The 14226-nt window shown below is 45.5% G+C and overlaps 1 protein-coding gene across 3 annotated transcripts in view; it reads left to right on the top strand.

The window, feature by feature from the left end:
* The window catches only part of GKN2 (gastrokine 2), a 39103-nt gene extending 28121 nt beyond the window's left edge, over positions 1–10982 (top strand). For all 3 annotated transcript variants that reach the window (XM_075535689.1, XM_075535687.1, XM_075535688.1), the window contains 5 exons: positions 4625–4678; positions 5121–5258; positions 8639–8749; positions 9373–9529; positions 10798–10982. In XM_075535689.1, the coding sequence (XP_075391804.1) occupies positions 4625–4678; positions 5121–5258; positions 8639–8749; positions 9373–9529; positions 10798–10880 (543 nt within the window). In that variant the 3' untranslated portion in view covers positions 10881–10982. The remainder of the gene's footprint in view (positions 1–4624; positions 4679–5120; positions 5259–8638; positions 8750–9372; positions 9530–10797) is intronic.
* Positions 10983–14226: the final 3244 nt, after the last annotated feature.

The following is a 14226-nucleotide window of genomic DNA, read 5'->3' as shown; positions in this document are numbered from 1 at the left end:
CTGAACTTCTACAAGCTCTGTAATGTGCTTGGGTCTCACTTTCCCCAGGAGTGGTTTGGACAGAATTTGAAGTAGTTCTTTCCATCAGAACCACCCATGGCATTTTGAAGCCCCGATGTCTTCAGATAAGTATCTCACTGGGAGAACTTAACTGCACTATCGACTGATCCCAGAGACACGGTTAAACATGTTTTGTTTGAAATAACCCCACACATGCATGAACTAGAACACTAGTTGCAATGCTTTTTCACGTGTCCTCATATGTTTGCTTATTGTGGGGGGTTCTCGGCTTGTACGCCTTTGCATTTTTTAAAATTTTTTTTCTTTCTTTTTTTTAATTTAATTTTAATTTTTTTATTTTAACAATTTATTGGGGCTGATACAATTCTTTTCACAGTTCATACATATACATACATCAATTGTATAAAGCACATCTGTACAGTCTTTGCCCTAATCATTTTTTTCTCTTTTCCTCTTTTACATTTTATTAGGGACTCAAACAACTCTTACCACAATCCATACATATACATACATCAATTGTATAAAGCACATCCATACATTCCCTGCCCCAATCATTCTCAAGGCATTTGCTCTCCACTTAAGCCCCTTGCATCAGGTCCTCTTTTTTCCCCCCCTCCCTCCCCATTCCCCCCTCCCTCATATGCCCTTGGTAATTTATACCTCGTTATTTTGTCATATCTTGCCCTATCCGGAGTCTCCCTTCCCCCCTTCTCTGCTGTCCCTCTCCCAGGGAAGAGGTCACATGTGGATCCTTGTAATCAGTTCCCCCTTTCCAACCCACTCACCCTCCACTCTCCCAGCATCGTCCCTCACACCCTTGGTCCTGAAGGTATCATCCACCCTGGATTCCCTGTACCTCCAACCCTCATATGCACCAGTGTACAGCCTCTGTCCTATCCAGCCCTGCAAGGTAGAATTCGGATCATGGTAGTTGGGGGGGAGGAAGCATCCAGGATCTGGGGAAAAGCTGTGTTCTTCATCAATACTACCTCACACCCTAATTAACCCATCTCCTCTCCTAAGCCCCTCTATGAGGGGATCTCCATTGGTCGACACTTGGGCCTTGGGTCTCCACTCTGCACTTCCCCCTTCATTTAATATGATATATATATATACACATACATACACATACATATATACATATACACATACATACACACACTTATATCTTTTTTTTTTTTGCATGATGCCTTATACCTGGTCCGTTGGGCACCTCATGATCGCACTGGCCGGTGTGCTTCTTCCATGTGGGCTTATTTGCTTCTGAGCTAGATGGCCGCTTGTTCACCTTCAAGCCTTTAAGACCCCAGACACTATCTCTTTCTTTTAATGTTAAAATTTCTCATTGGGCCTCAAAATATCTGTAGATATGTAACTATCAGTTTTTATGTAGTTTAAGGTAAGACCCAATTTTTTTTTTAAGTTAACCCTGGTAATCGTGCAGGGTATTCCGTGAGTATGGTTCCTCATCAGCCTCTGGAATTTGGTACCATCTATAAAGCCAAGAAGGATCCCTGGTGGCAGAGTGGGGATGCAGTGGGTTGCTAAGAGTAAGGTTGGCAGTTCAAAACCCTCAGCTGCTCCTCGGGAGAAAAATGGGGCTTTCGACTCCTATAAAGATGTACAGTCCCTGCCATGGGATCAAACAAGAGAATTGTACGTGAACGGATATATTGGATTATGTAAGAGATGGCCAAAAAATAAAAACAAACCCAACAACCTACTATAGGTTCCTGGTGGGTAGTGTGGGGGAGGGAGGGGGTAAGAGGGAGCTGATATCAAGGAGTTCAAGAAGAAAGAAAATGTTTTGAATCTGATTGCGGTAGCAGTGGTACAAACTGCTTGATGTGATTGAACTATGGGATGTTATACTAGCTCCCAATCAAATGATTTATAAAAAATGTACAGTCTCTGAAACTCACTGCAGCAGTCCTACCCTGTCCTATAGGGTTGCTGGGAGTTGCCATCGACTCAATGTCAGTGAGTTTGGTTTGGTTTGGTTTGGTTTGGTTTGGTTTGGTTTGAATCAAGTAAAAGACAAAGTCTTAAGGGTGTTTATTCTTCAAGCAGGGGCCCGAGACACCGTCTTCACTTCTAGTCTCATGCCCATTCTCTGGGTGGAAGAATCCACCAAGGAGGACATCAAGGAAAAAACTCAGATGTGCATACAGCTCAGGTCTTCTGGAAGAATTTTACCATTGTGAGGAGAGATCTGGATTACAAACTTAGCCACATAGAAAACGCATGTAGAGAACAAACACCTTGACATATTTTGAAAGGGTGGAATTTGAGATCGCAAGTGATACCGAACAGATAAGCAGGGAGTATTTACAGAGTGACCAAGTGGTGAATTTTCATAACTGACTCATATACTTCATTGATAGCAGGTCCTGTGGCTGGGTATCAATCCTGATTAAGGAGTTTGCTGGGTGGGTCAGCGATAAGGACATGGCCTTTTCCAAAGTGATGGCCTGGAGACCAGGTTTCCACACCTTCGGGCCACTATAAAGGTCTAAAGCTGCGCTGAGTGGTTTCAGTTGGTCCGGCTTGCTCTTCCTCCCTGCAGGCAAAATGGAAACCCTTGTGAGTATTCGCTTACAATTCTTTATGCTCTGGTGTGACTGCTTGCAGAGAATGTGTGCCTTGATTTTCGGGGATTGGAGACAAACACAATGCGGGCTTCTATGGGTAAATGAAAAACCAAAAAGTCTGGGTCTGAATGAATGATGTCTTTGGTAGGCCTAGGGTTAAAAATTAAGTTGAAGAGTTACTTGTCCTGTGCCTATTTTTGGAGGTGTTTACTAAAATAAACAAAAAAAAACCCAACAAAAATATTGGAAATAGGCAAGAAGTTAAACAAAACACACCCCAAAAACCCCCAAACCAAACTCATGGATACTGAGTGGATGCTGACTCCTAGCAACCTTATAGGATGGGATAGAACTGTCCCCATGAGTTTCTGAGCCTGTAACTGCTTACAGGAATGGAAAACCCCGTTCTTTCTCGTGAGGCGTGGCTGGTGGTTTCAAACTGCAGACCTTGTGGATGGCAACCCAATGTGTAACCACTATGCCACTCGGGCTCCTAATTGGAAATGACTAGGGGATTTAAATGGCAATTCATGATTCGGAATGTTGGCCTTTCAGCATAACTTCATTGACTGTACAAAAGATGTGGTAATTAGAAAATAATAATACCGAAAATGTTCATGATCCTAACGGTAGCTGCCATTTCCCAAGGGCATTTTAGGCATTTCATAGGAATGACATCATCTAGTTACTGACGCAATATTTTCAGCTGCGTAGCATGGCTCCTCATTTCACGTCTGAGGAGTCTGAGGCACAAAGGAACATGATTTCCCCAAGCCAGTAAATGTGAAATGTCAATCTGAAATTTACCCATCCTTGGGCCTATCTAGAGGCCAACTCTGGCAGCATTTAAGCAATAGGAGGATTTTAGTGACCATCTCTCTGCCCTTAAATCTTCCTGAAGGGCAATCTTCCTGCCGTCACCATTCCATGTCTCCAGCTGCGTTACCCGAGCCCAGCCTCCCAGAGCCCCCCACTGCAGTGTCTTGCAGATGGGAGAAGATGCCCTGAAATACAGGTCTTCCTCTGCTAGCGGATCCACTCCCAGTTATCAGGATAGAAATGTGAAGGGTGGGGTGGAAAGGGAAGGAGAAAGGTCCTACTGATATTTTCGATGACAGTGCAGTAGTGTTCGATGTGTAGAAGAGAGAGGCCAAGCATGCTGGATTTGTCTCTTACATGTACTACAGCTAAACATCAGGACGACCTCAGCGTCACAGCTCACAGGCCATGCCCCAACACTTTCCCAATGGTATCACACTAGCCTGGGTCATAGGCGCACATGGAAGTCCACCTTGACCTTCGCTTCACAAGAGAATGATGCTTCCCAAGAGTGCCATCCTAGTTTCCCGCAGAAAACCAAGGCATCTCTCACTTGAAAATCCATTTTACCTTTTCCGAAAAGTCTCGGGGAGCAAAGAAGTTTTACAAGGAGGTCAGCTGGCTCTTATAATCCCAAAGCTGTGTGAATCCTTCTGAGGTGCTCCCATGGGGAAATGAGTCCCTCCCCAAATTGCTCCAGGCATAAGAACATGTGACCCTTACAATGTTGGGAAGGATTGGGATTTAGGTGAAAAACTTAGAAATCTTTCTCTGACAATGTATATGAATGTCATCAGTGCCTACTACGTGAGTGAACCGTATTTCTCATCTTGGAAGTGGGCTGTTGACCATCTATGACCGCTCACTGGTATCTATAGACACAGGCATCTATCTTCTAGACCAGCGGTTCTCAACCTGTGGGTTGCGACTCCTTTGGGGGTCAAATAACCCTTTCTCAGGGGTCACCTGATTCATAACAATAGCAAAATGACAGTTATGAAGTAGCAACGAAAACAATTTTATGGTTGGGGGGAGGGTCACCACACCACGAGGAACTGTATGAAAGGGTCACAGCATTAGGAAGGTTGAGAACCACTGCTCTAGACAGTCACAATTTTCTTATCCGGGGTCTTCTCATGGCTCCGCCCCCCATGACGACCCTCAGGCAATGATGGGACTGGTCTGTTTTTCAGGTGGCATTTCTGGTGGTGCTGGTCACCTTCGGGACACAGGCTCATGGATATGAGGTGAGTTGGGTTGCTATGAGTTTTGCCTCTTGGAAATCTTGGGGGAGGAAAAGCGGGAGGAAACCCAAGGCGATCTGAGCTGACAGAGAGAGTCCATTTGCAACATTTGGGCGGCATCTCCAAAATAAGCAACAACGGAAACAGTAGGGCTGATGGTTTTGCTCTAACCAGGATACCTCCCAAAATGCAACTCACACTTTGAAAATGTGGCCAGCCTCGTTTCTCCTCTGATGCCGCTCACTGTTGTTCTCATTGCAAACAGGGAGGACACGGGGGCAGCTCACTTGTGTCTGGGCTTTGGGCTGGGATCCTGGGAGGGAGGTTTCAGACTCCAATTCCTTACTGATCGCAGGGGAAAGCTTTATTTTGCTTGGCGACAGGCAGGTGCTCTTTATGTGCATATCATTTATGGAAAAACGGTATGTCTTTGTGGTAAATCTAGGTCTACAACATCATCAGTCCACTCAACAATGGTGGCAATGTTCAGGAGACCATGACCATTGACAATGAAAAGAACACCGCCATCATCAACGTCCACGCAGGCTCGTGCTCCTCCACCACGATTTTTGACTACAAACACGTAAGTAGCAGGGGGGTCTTCCTACGTGTCGGGGCTTGAGTTTTAAAGAGAAGAGGGACAGCCACTGATTTCCTCACCTCTACTCACCCTTTATGTAATCAATCAAAAAATCAATCAATCAATCAGACTCACCCATGCCAAAGAAAACCATTGGATCTGGGAGCACACACATTTGCCCGACATTTCCCTGCAGATAAACACAAGAGTGATGACATCGTCCCATGAAGGGCTCAGGGAGTGTCTGCAAAGTACTCAGAAAGGTGTCGCTGCTAAACCTCCTCAAATGACTGCCAGCCATCCAGTTGATTCTGACTCTCAGTGACCCTGGGGGAAGAAGAAGTGCATTCTCTGTTTCCCTCAACAGTTACAGTCTCAGAAACCCGGTGGGGGGGGGTGCACTGTGATGGGTCAGCATTGCCTCGATGGCAGTGAATTTTTAGAGGACAGGGTAGAACTGCCCTTGTGAGTTTCTGAGTTTGTAACTGTTACAGGAGTAGAAAGCCTCATCTTTCTCCCTTGGAGCAGGCTTGTGGTTTAGAACTACTGACCTTTCTGTCAGAAGCCCACTGTGTAGCCACTGCGCCACCACCAGGCGTAGTGATTGGATGAATACATGAATGAAGTAGGGCTTTGCATACAAAACATTATGCGGAAAAAGAACAATAAGAAATAGCAGAAAACTGGAACAATTCTACATATTTAATTATGGATATAGAATTTGTTGCAAACCCCATTTCTTATATAAGAACAAAAGTATGGAACTAACATAATCAAATTCTATCCAAGTTCTAGTTACTGATATTAACAAAAGCCTCAAAACATACTCAGAAAATTTATCCCATCCTTCACCCATTTATTCTATTTTATTTGTTTTCCATTTCTTCTGCCCACACTAATTGGGAGCTAGTTTTTGCGAGAGTGAGGCATTGTGGAGGCCGGCCAGGCATAGTCTAACTCCCTGGCCCTATGGCCAAACTTTTCTTGGCTTTTCTGATAATTTTCTTCACAAGCCTCCTGCCATTGGCTGGAAGTTCCCTGATGCTTATGAAAGCAGAAGACTTTAAAAGCGGCTGTTTGAAAGGATGTTGCCCTAAAATAGTTTTTAAGCAGAGGTCAGGGAAATTCCAAAAGTGTCTTTAAATACAGGCAACCGGGGTTATGAACGCCTGACTTAAGGACAACTTCTACTAGCCCTTGAATATGATCTAAGTTTGTCTTCCCTTTGAAATGCTTGAAATAACCCCCGCTTGTAGCAAATTCATCATGGCAACAACCTTCATGCGCGGCCTACCGGCCTCTCTAATCATTAAAAAGGTTTGGAATATCTGCTGCGCTAAAGAGTGAGTAGGGCTGCTTGCACCTATTCCGTGGACCGGCTTCAAGACACAGTTAGGAAATACATCTCATTTCATAATCCAGGGCCTGCCTCTGTGGAGAGTGGTGGAGATGTGGCCTAAGTCTCTTTCACTCTCAGCAGATTCAGCCTCAGTCTGCTTTGGAATTTTCGGAATTGGTTATTAGTGAGGATTGAAAACTAGCAACGAGGGGAGTCCCAGCATCAGCGATACAATGACTTGGAATTCTATGGTACCACGGTCTTTTCTGAAGTCCTTCCCCTTCACCGTTCTAATCTTAACTTCCCCCCGGCCCATCTTGTCTAGAGCTGGAGAGGGTTTGAGGTGGGGAAAGGCTGGAGAAAATTGGAGAAAGAGATAAGGTGGCAGAGAAGAAGAGAAAAACTCACTGCCATCGAGTCAATCCTGACTCACAGGGACCCCTCATGACGTAAGAGTTCTGCCCCTGTGAGTTTCTGATACTGGGACCCTTTATGGCAGGAGAAAGCCTCATCTTTTGCACGCAGAGCTGCTGATGGTTTTGAACTGCAGCCTCCGTGGTTAGCAGTTCAGTGTGAAACCAGTCTGCCACCTGGGCTCCTAAGGAGAGGAGACTAAACTAAAAATTGTATGAGTATATGTTGGGGGGGGGGGTATAGGAGAGGTTCTAAAGCAGCCCTGTGCAATAGAACTCTTGTCCTATATCTTCACTTTTCCAACACGGGAGCCACTAGCCAGTTGCAGCCATTAAACACTTAAATGTACAAGAGTGGAGAGAAACCAATTAGTTTCATTTAATTTAAAACTGATGTGACATCGTTGTGTAGAGAGTAAGGTCATGTTGAGCAGCATGGTTCTAAAGAATATTGCAGCTGCTCCAAATTGGGGTGGGGATGGAATTCCATTCAGAGAAGGAGACCGAGGGGGCCTCTCTCCTGATCGTCTCAAGCTCCAGATCACAGGCCCCTCATCCTATGACATGAAAACTGGACCCTAAATCATGGGTTTACGATGTTTTAAACAAGGTATAGATGACAAGTGAACTAATAAAAACGATACATAAAGGAAGCCAAGTGGACAGTCTGGGCTGAAAATTGTAAAGCAATTACGTGCGCTCAGCGTACATATGTAAGTCTTTCCTCTAAAGTGCTGGCATCACATATCCCAAGCTCAGAGACCAGAGAATGGGAGATGGGCGTTGACTCTGTTCTTTTTTTTTTTTTTTAACAATTTATTGGGGCTGATACAATTCTTTTCACAGTTCATACATATACATACATCAATTGTATAAAGCACATCTGTACAGTCTTTGTCCTAATCATTTTTTTCTCTTTTCTTCTTTTACATTTTATTAGGGACTCAAACAACTCTTACCACAATCCATACATATACATACATCAATTGTATAAAGCACATCCATACATTCCCTGCCCCAATCATTCTCAAGGCATTTGCTCTCCACTTAAGCCCCTTGCATCAGGTCCTCTTTTTTTCCCCCCTCCCTCCCCATTCCCCCCTCCCTCATATGCCCTTGGTAATTTATACATCGTTATTTTGTCATATCTTGCCCTATCCAGAGTCTCCCTTCCCCCCTTCTCTGCTGTCCCTCTCCCAGGGAAGAGGTCACATGTGGATCCTTGTAATCAGTTCCCCCCTTCCAACCCACTCACCCTCCACTCTCCCAGCATCGCCCCTCACACACCTTGGTCCTGAAGGTATCATCCGCCCTGGATTCCCTGTACCTCCAACCCTCATATGTACCAGTGTATAGCCTCTGTCCTATCCAGCCCTGCAAGGTAGAATTCGGATCTTGGTAGTTGGGGGGAGGAAGCATACAGGATCTGGGGGAAAGCTGTGTTCTTCATCGATACTACCTCACACCCTAATTAACCCATCTCCTCTCCTAAACCCCTCTATGAGGGGATCTCCATTGGCCGACACTTGGGCCTTGGGTCTCCACTCTGCACTTCCCCCTACATTTAATATGATATATATATACATATATACACATACATATATACGTTGACTCTGTTCTTGCTGCCCCAGGGCTACATTGCTTCCAGGCTGCTGTCCCGAAGGGCCTGCTACATCCTGAAAATGAACCATAAAGCCATTCCTGCTTTGGACCAACTCAAACGGTACATCTACGAGAGGAAGGTAATTCTGGTGTTCCTTGGTAGAATGTTCTCCGTGCTTGAACTAGGCAGTCCCAGCATATAGAGAGGGAAACTTGGGCTCTCGTCATGGGAGCATCTTCGATCGTGTGGAGAAGATCCCTATTCTAACCACCATGGATGACATCTCTAACATTTTTATTTTCAATCCACAGTCCCGAGAATAAGAGTGTCAAACAAATTACAGTCTGTTTATAGAAAGGACTAGACAGATTCTCTTCTTAGAAAAGGGATCTAAGAAAGAGCACTTGCCAGAACTATGAATGACGTTATAATACTCAGTGACAGAGACACAAAGACATAATAAGACATAAGGCGTGTGAAAACACTGCACTGAGACAAGACATCTGGGCTCTGATTCTCCTTCCTGAACTTCTCGTCCACATTCCCTTGGGCGTGGGACTTTCCATGTCTGGGCTTGGTTGTCACCAGGAGTAAAATCACTGCCATAGGGAGACTTTTCTGCAGACCAAGTGTTCAGAAAGAGCTGCCATCTCCAGGGCCCTGGCTGCCTTCTGTGTAATGAGCTGCAAGAGGAATAAAAGTTAAAATTTTCTCTAAGGCCTTTGTTTGATCTTGTACCCTCTGCTCTACTGCTTGCTCTAGGCTCTGAACACCATGTTCTCCAACAAATACACATGGGTCAAGTACAATCCTCTGGAGTCTCTGATCACAGATGTGAACTGGTTCCTGTTTGGGTCCCCAATTGAGCATCTCTGCAAGCACATTCCCTTGTACAAGGGGGAAGTGGTTGAAAAGACGCGTGAGTACTGACTGATCAAGTGTTTCTGGCAGCGCTGGGCCATGCATTCTGCTAGGTGCTGTGTGTAAGTTACATTCACACGGTGGCTCCATTTCAGTTTGCTTTGGGAAAGACACATCGACAATGTGTGTAAATTGTGCTAAATATTGGGAATCTAAAAAGGAATTGAACTTTAATCTCCAACGAGCACATAGTCCGCTGGGGAAGGCAAATACGTTTCTGGGGTGGCAAGGAAGTTCTCTTGGCTTCTTTTCTTTTTTTCACATGTCATCATTTCAGGAAAAAGCCCTTAGATTTTCCTACCTTGGATATGGTTAAAAAAAAGGATGTCACTAAGAAACATTCACAAAATCCAGAATAGGATGATTGCCGAAGAGTGTCGGTGAAGCACATGGACAGACAGGGACTCACCCCCGGTCTGTCCATGACACACAGGACGTGTCATTGCTGGTAGTTAGTTGTGTATCAAGTTTCTCAATACCGCAGAGGGGCCAAAGTGAAAGAGAGGTGGGGTCAGCAGTTGGTGAACACAACAGAAGGAACTTCCCAGAGCAGAAGAGAATAAACCAAGATCACAGGTAGCATTCATTACCATGATACAGAAAAAGTATTCCATCAAGATACTAATAACACGGACTATCATGAGTCAATACATGGATGGATGTCATCATCCTAGAATGCGGCAGCATCAGCAGAAATTTAGCCAGTCATCTTGCTTAGGAATTGTCAGTCTTACGGAAGCTAGTATATTATGATCTTTTGAAATGTAAGTATAGCTGAGGGTGGGTTGGAAAGGGGGAACCGATTACAAGGATCTACATGTGACCTCCTCCCTGGGGGACGGACAACAGAAAAGTTGGGGAAGGGAGACGTTGGACAGGGCAAGATATGACAAAATAATAATTTATAAATTATCAAGGGTTCATGAGGGAGAGGGCAGCGGGGAGGGAGGGTAAAAATGAGGAGCTGATGCCAGGGGCTTAGGTGGAGAGCAAGTGTTTTGAGAATGATGAGGGCAATGAATGTACAAATGTACTTTGCACAATTGATGTATGTATGGATTGTGATAAGAGTTGTATGAGCCCCTAATAAAAATGATTAAAAATGTAAGAATAGCTTAAATCTTGGGTCACTGGATGAATCTTTGTATTTTAGGAATATATATATATATCCCGTGGTTGAAAAGTTTGCAAAATGCATTTCCTTGCTGCATTTTAATAACCTGTTTCTTAATGCCCTCTTTTCCTTTAAAACCTTCCCCCTTTCAGATAAAGTTGGCGCCGGAGGCTGTGCCAAGGCCGGGCTCCTGGGCATCTTGGGAATTTCCATCTGTGCAGATATTCACGTGTAAGCACCAGCCCGCTGGCTGCCGCTTGTTTGAGAGACACCATCTGGATTTGACTCAGCAGCTCAATTGTATTCTTTTTCAAGCCCTGCCCCCCCCCCCCAACACTGTGAAGTCCAATAGTAAAATGGAAATGCTCTACTTCCAGATACGTGGGTGTTTGCTTCTTTTGTGAGGGAAGTCTGTATCCTTATTCCATGCCCTTACCTAGCAGCTTCACTGCTCAGGTGAACATTATCCCGCTGACACAACACCTGGCTTTGAGGGCCCCTCAGGAGGGTGAGCACCCAATTAGGAAATGCCTTTTAGCTGGTCAAAGAATGGCCTCATCTTGCTAAACATTCCACATGGTCCTGGGGAGCAGGGTGAAGGGAGAGAGGAGTGTCATTCATCCAGGGCCGATGGTGAGTGCCCCTGGAAAGAATCATAGGGTGAGACCCTGACCCGGAAGGACAAGGCAACATACATATCGAAGGACAACACTTCCTGGAGTTTCAGATAACATGCAGACTGTGGGGGACTTCTCAGATCCTATAGATGATGCACAGGTGAGCTGAGTGGTCAGCTGGGTGAGAAAGCTGAACAAAGGAAAAATGGTGTCCCAACCATTGGTACCTGCCGTAGGCCAGTCCTCAGCCCGACACTGTAGGCGTCCTTCTCAAAAGCCATCCATGAATCTATTTCAGGCAAGTATCACATGTTTAGCACTGGGGAGATATGCTGGGGGAAGAGCTACAAGACAGAACTAGCATGCTTGAGAAAGTTCTTTTCTCTTGGGGGAGGTAAGATATTCCTGTGAAAAGTATTTGATAGCAACAAGAAAGAGTGCGTCATCAAGTGCCAGATGAACAGGGGCATCTTTGTGTGAGTGAGTGATGGAGGACAAGTTCAATTAGCTACGGGATTTATTGTCTCATGGAACTAGTCCTGGTGTACGCCCCGCCATCCCGTCCATCCCAACTCACAGTGACCCTCCAGGGCAAGTAGGACTGCCATAGTCTTTATGGAAGCAGAGAGCCCCATCTTTCTCCCACAGAGTGGCTGGTGGTTTCAAACTGCTAACCTTGAGGATGGCAGCCCAACGTGGAACACTATGCCACCAGGGCCCCTGTGGGGTAAGGGTACCTGAAGGTGGTGAAAACAAACAAACAAACAAACAAACAAACAAACAAACAAACCAAACTCACTGCCCTCAAATTGCTTCCGACTCAGTAGAACTGTGGGTTTCTGAGACTGGAGCTCTTCGGGGCAGTAGAAAGCTGGTGGGTCTGAACTGCTCACCTTGTAGTTAGTGGCCCAAGGTGTAGCCACTACACTGCCAGGGCTCCACTGACTGTTCAGAGATGGGTTCTTCTCTTTCATTTTTGATCTCACTATTATCATTTTTAAAGTAGCATGCTCACTTCTGCTCGTTCTATCAGCGGGTTTCAACCTGTGGGTCGCGGCCCCTTTGGGGGTCGAATGACCCTTTCACAGGGGTTACCCAATTCATCAGAGTATCAAAATGACAGTAATGAAGTAGCAATGAAAATAATGTTATGGTTGGGGTCCCCGCCACATGAGGAATGGTAATGACAGGGTTGCGGCCTGAGGAAGAGTGAGAACCGCCGCTCTAAGTGAGTTAACCCTGATGACCTGCTCAGTGCTGGCATCCCACTGAATACCTGCCAAGCGTGGACGTGCAGATGTTTACGAGGCCCGGCCTCCAGTGGACGCTATAAGGAAGCTCCTTCGTAAAGGCTAACACAAGGTTAGCTCACTGATTCACGAGCCGCAGGCACTCTGGGAGCATCATCAGGGAGGATGAGCAAACCTAGATGGGACGCACACAACCCGAAAAGGGCTGGGAGACCTGCTCAGGTAACAAAGGCCGGCCCAAGGGAATCGTCATGGTCTAGGCGTGAGCGTCAAGGTATTTTCTCACAGAACTGGGTGAGGCTTTGAAACACAGCTCCCTTTTCCTATGGAGTTTTGTTCCTTTCAGTGAGGCGCTTTTGTGACATGGCAGTGAAAACAAAATACAACTTGTTCTTGTAACGCTCTAGGCATTATGATTCAATGAAATACTTTATTATGAAATTGTATTTGCTTGGATAACTGATTCCATACATGAACAGAACTACCAGTTAACCAGCACACAGTAACTACGAAGAGGTATGTTGGTAAAATACTGAGACTTCTGGTTCTGGTAATGGTGGAATCGCTTATGGCAAACGGACCCTGCTGCCATAATAATTCTAGATCTCGGCAGAATATTTTAAAAAAAGAACTACTTTGAAGCATTGGGGATGGACATAAAACAAGAGAACATTAAAGAGGATATGACCTTTGAAAGAAGAGAAACCAACAAAATGATACAAACATACCCCTTCACCCTCAGGTCTGGTCTATGCAGCCCACAAAAACCTAGCGCTCCAGGTAGAAGTCCCGGGTCTTTCTGTTGCTGTTTAAAGTTAGACGTCTCTGAACGTGGGGCAGGCATTCCTAGAGCAGGAGCCAGCAGAGGGAGCTCCAAACCTACACACGGACTCTGCTCACAGCCTTTGCAGATGCCCAGAGGACCCACTCCTGGGATGAGAGTCGAAGGAACCCAGCACAAACCAACAGTGAAAAGCCTGGCAGAATCACGTAGAGACTTGGGCTTTTCACTGAAACCATATCAACTAAGAGTTACAGCCTTTGTCACCTGACCAGGTCTCCCAGCATCCTTTATGTTTTGTGTGCCCCATCCAGGGTTGCTTTCCCCCCTGAGGACCCAGAGACTGCCTGTGGTTTATGAATCCGTGAGCTAACAGTGAGTTCTGCCTTAAACATACTAAAGGCAAAACTCAAATAAACCTATTCTACCACTACCAGGTGGTAGACTCAAGTCAAGTTCAACTTACCCTTTGTGACAGGCTATGGAGCCCTGGTGGCCCAGTGGTTACACATTGGAGTTCTAGGACAGAAGAGAATGACCCTGTTAAACAAACAAACAACACCAACAAAACCCCAAACCTACACCAGTGCCATCGAGTCAATTCTGACTCACGGTGACCCTGCAGGACAGAGTGAGCTGTCCCTGTGGGTTTTCAAGACTCTAAAGTTTTATGGGAGTAGAAAGCCTCATCTTTTTCCTACAAAGAGGCTGGTGAGTTTGAACTTCCAACTTTGCAGTTGGCAGCCCAATAACAAAGAAGGGCCCCATTCAGGGTCCAGATCTGTAGATCTTTATGGAGACATACAACCACATTTGTCTCTCACAGGGCAGCTGGTGGGTTTGAAACATGGAGCTTTTGGTTAGCAGCCAGAGATTTAACCACTACCAGGGTTCCTAGACGTAGCTTGGTAAAGCCTAAACTCTCTACAGGAT

The sequence above is a fragment of the Tenrec ecaudatus genome, chromosome 17 (assembly GCF_050624435.1).
Source record: "Tenrec ecaudatus isolate mTenEca1 chromosome 17, mTenEca1.hap1, whole genome shotgun sequence".
Classification (NCBI taxonomy): domain Eukaryota; kingdom Metazoa; phylum Chordata; class Mammalia; order Afrosoricida; family Tenrecidae; genus Tenrec; species Tenrec ecaudatus.
This window is presented reverse-complemented; position numbering and strand designations above follow the sequence as displayed.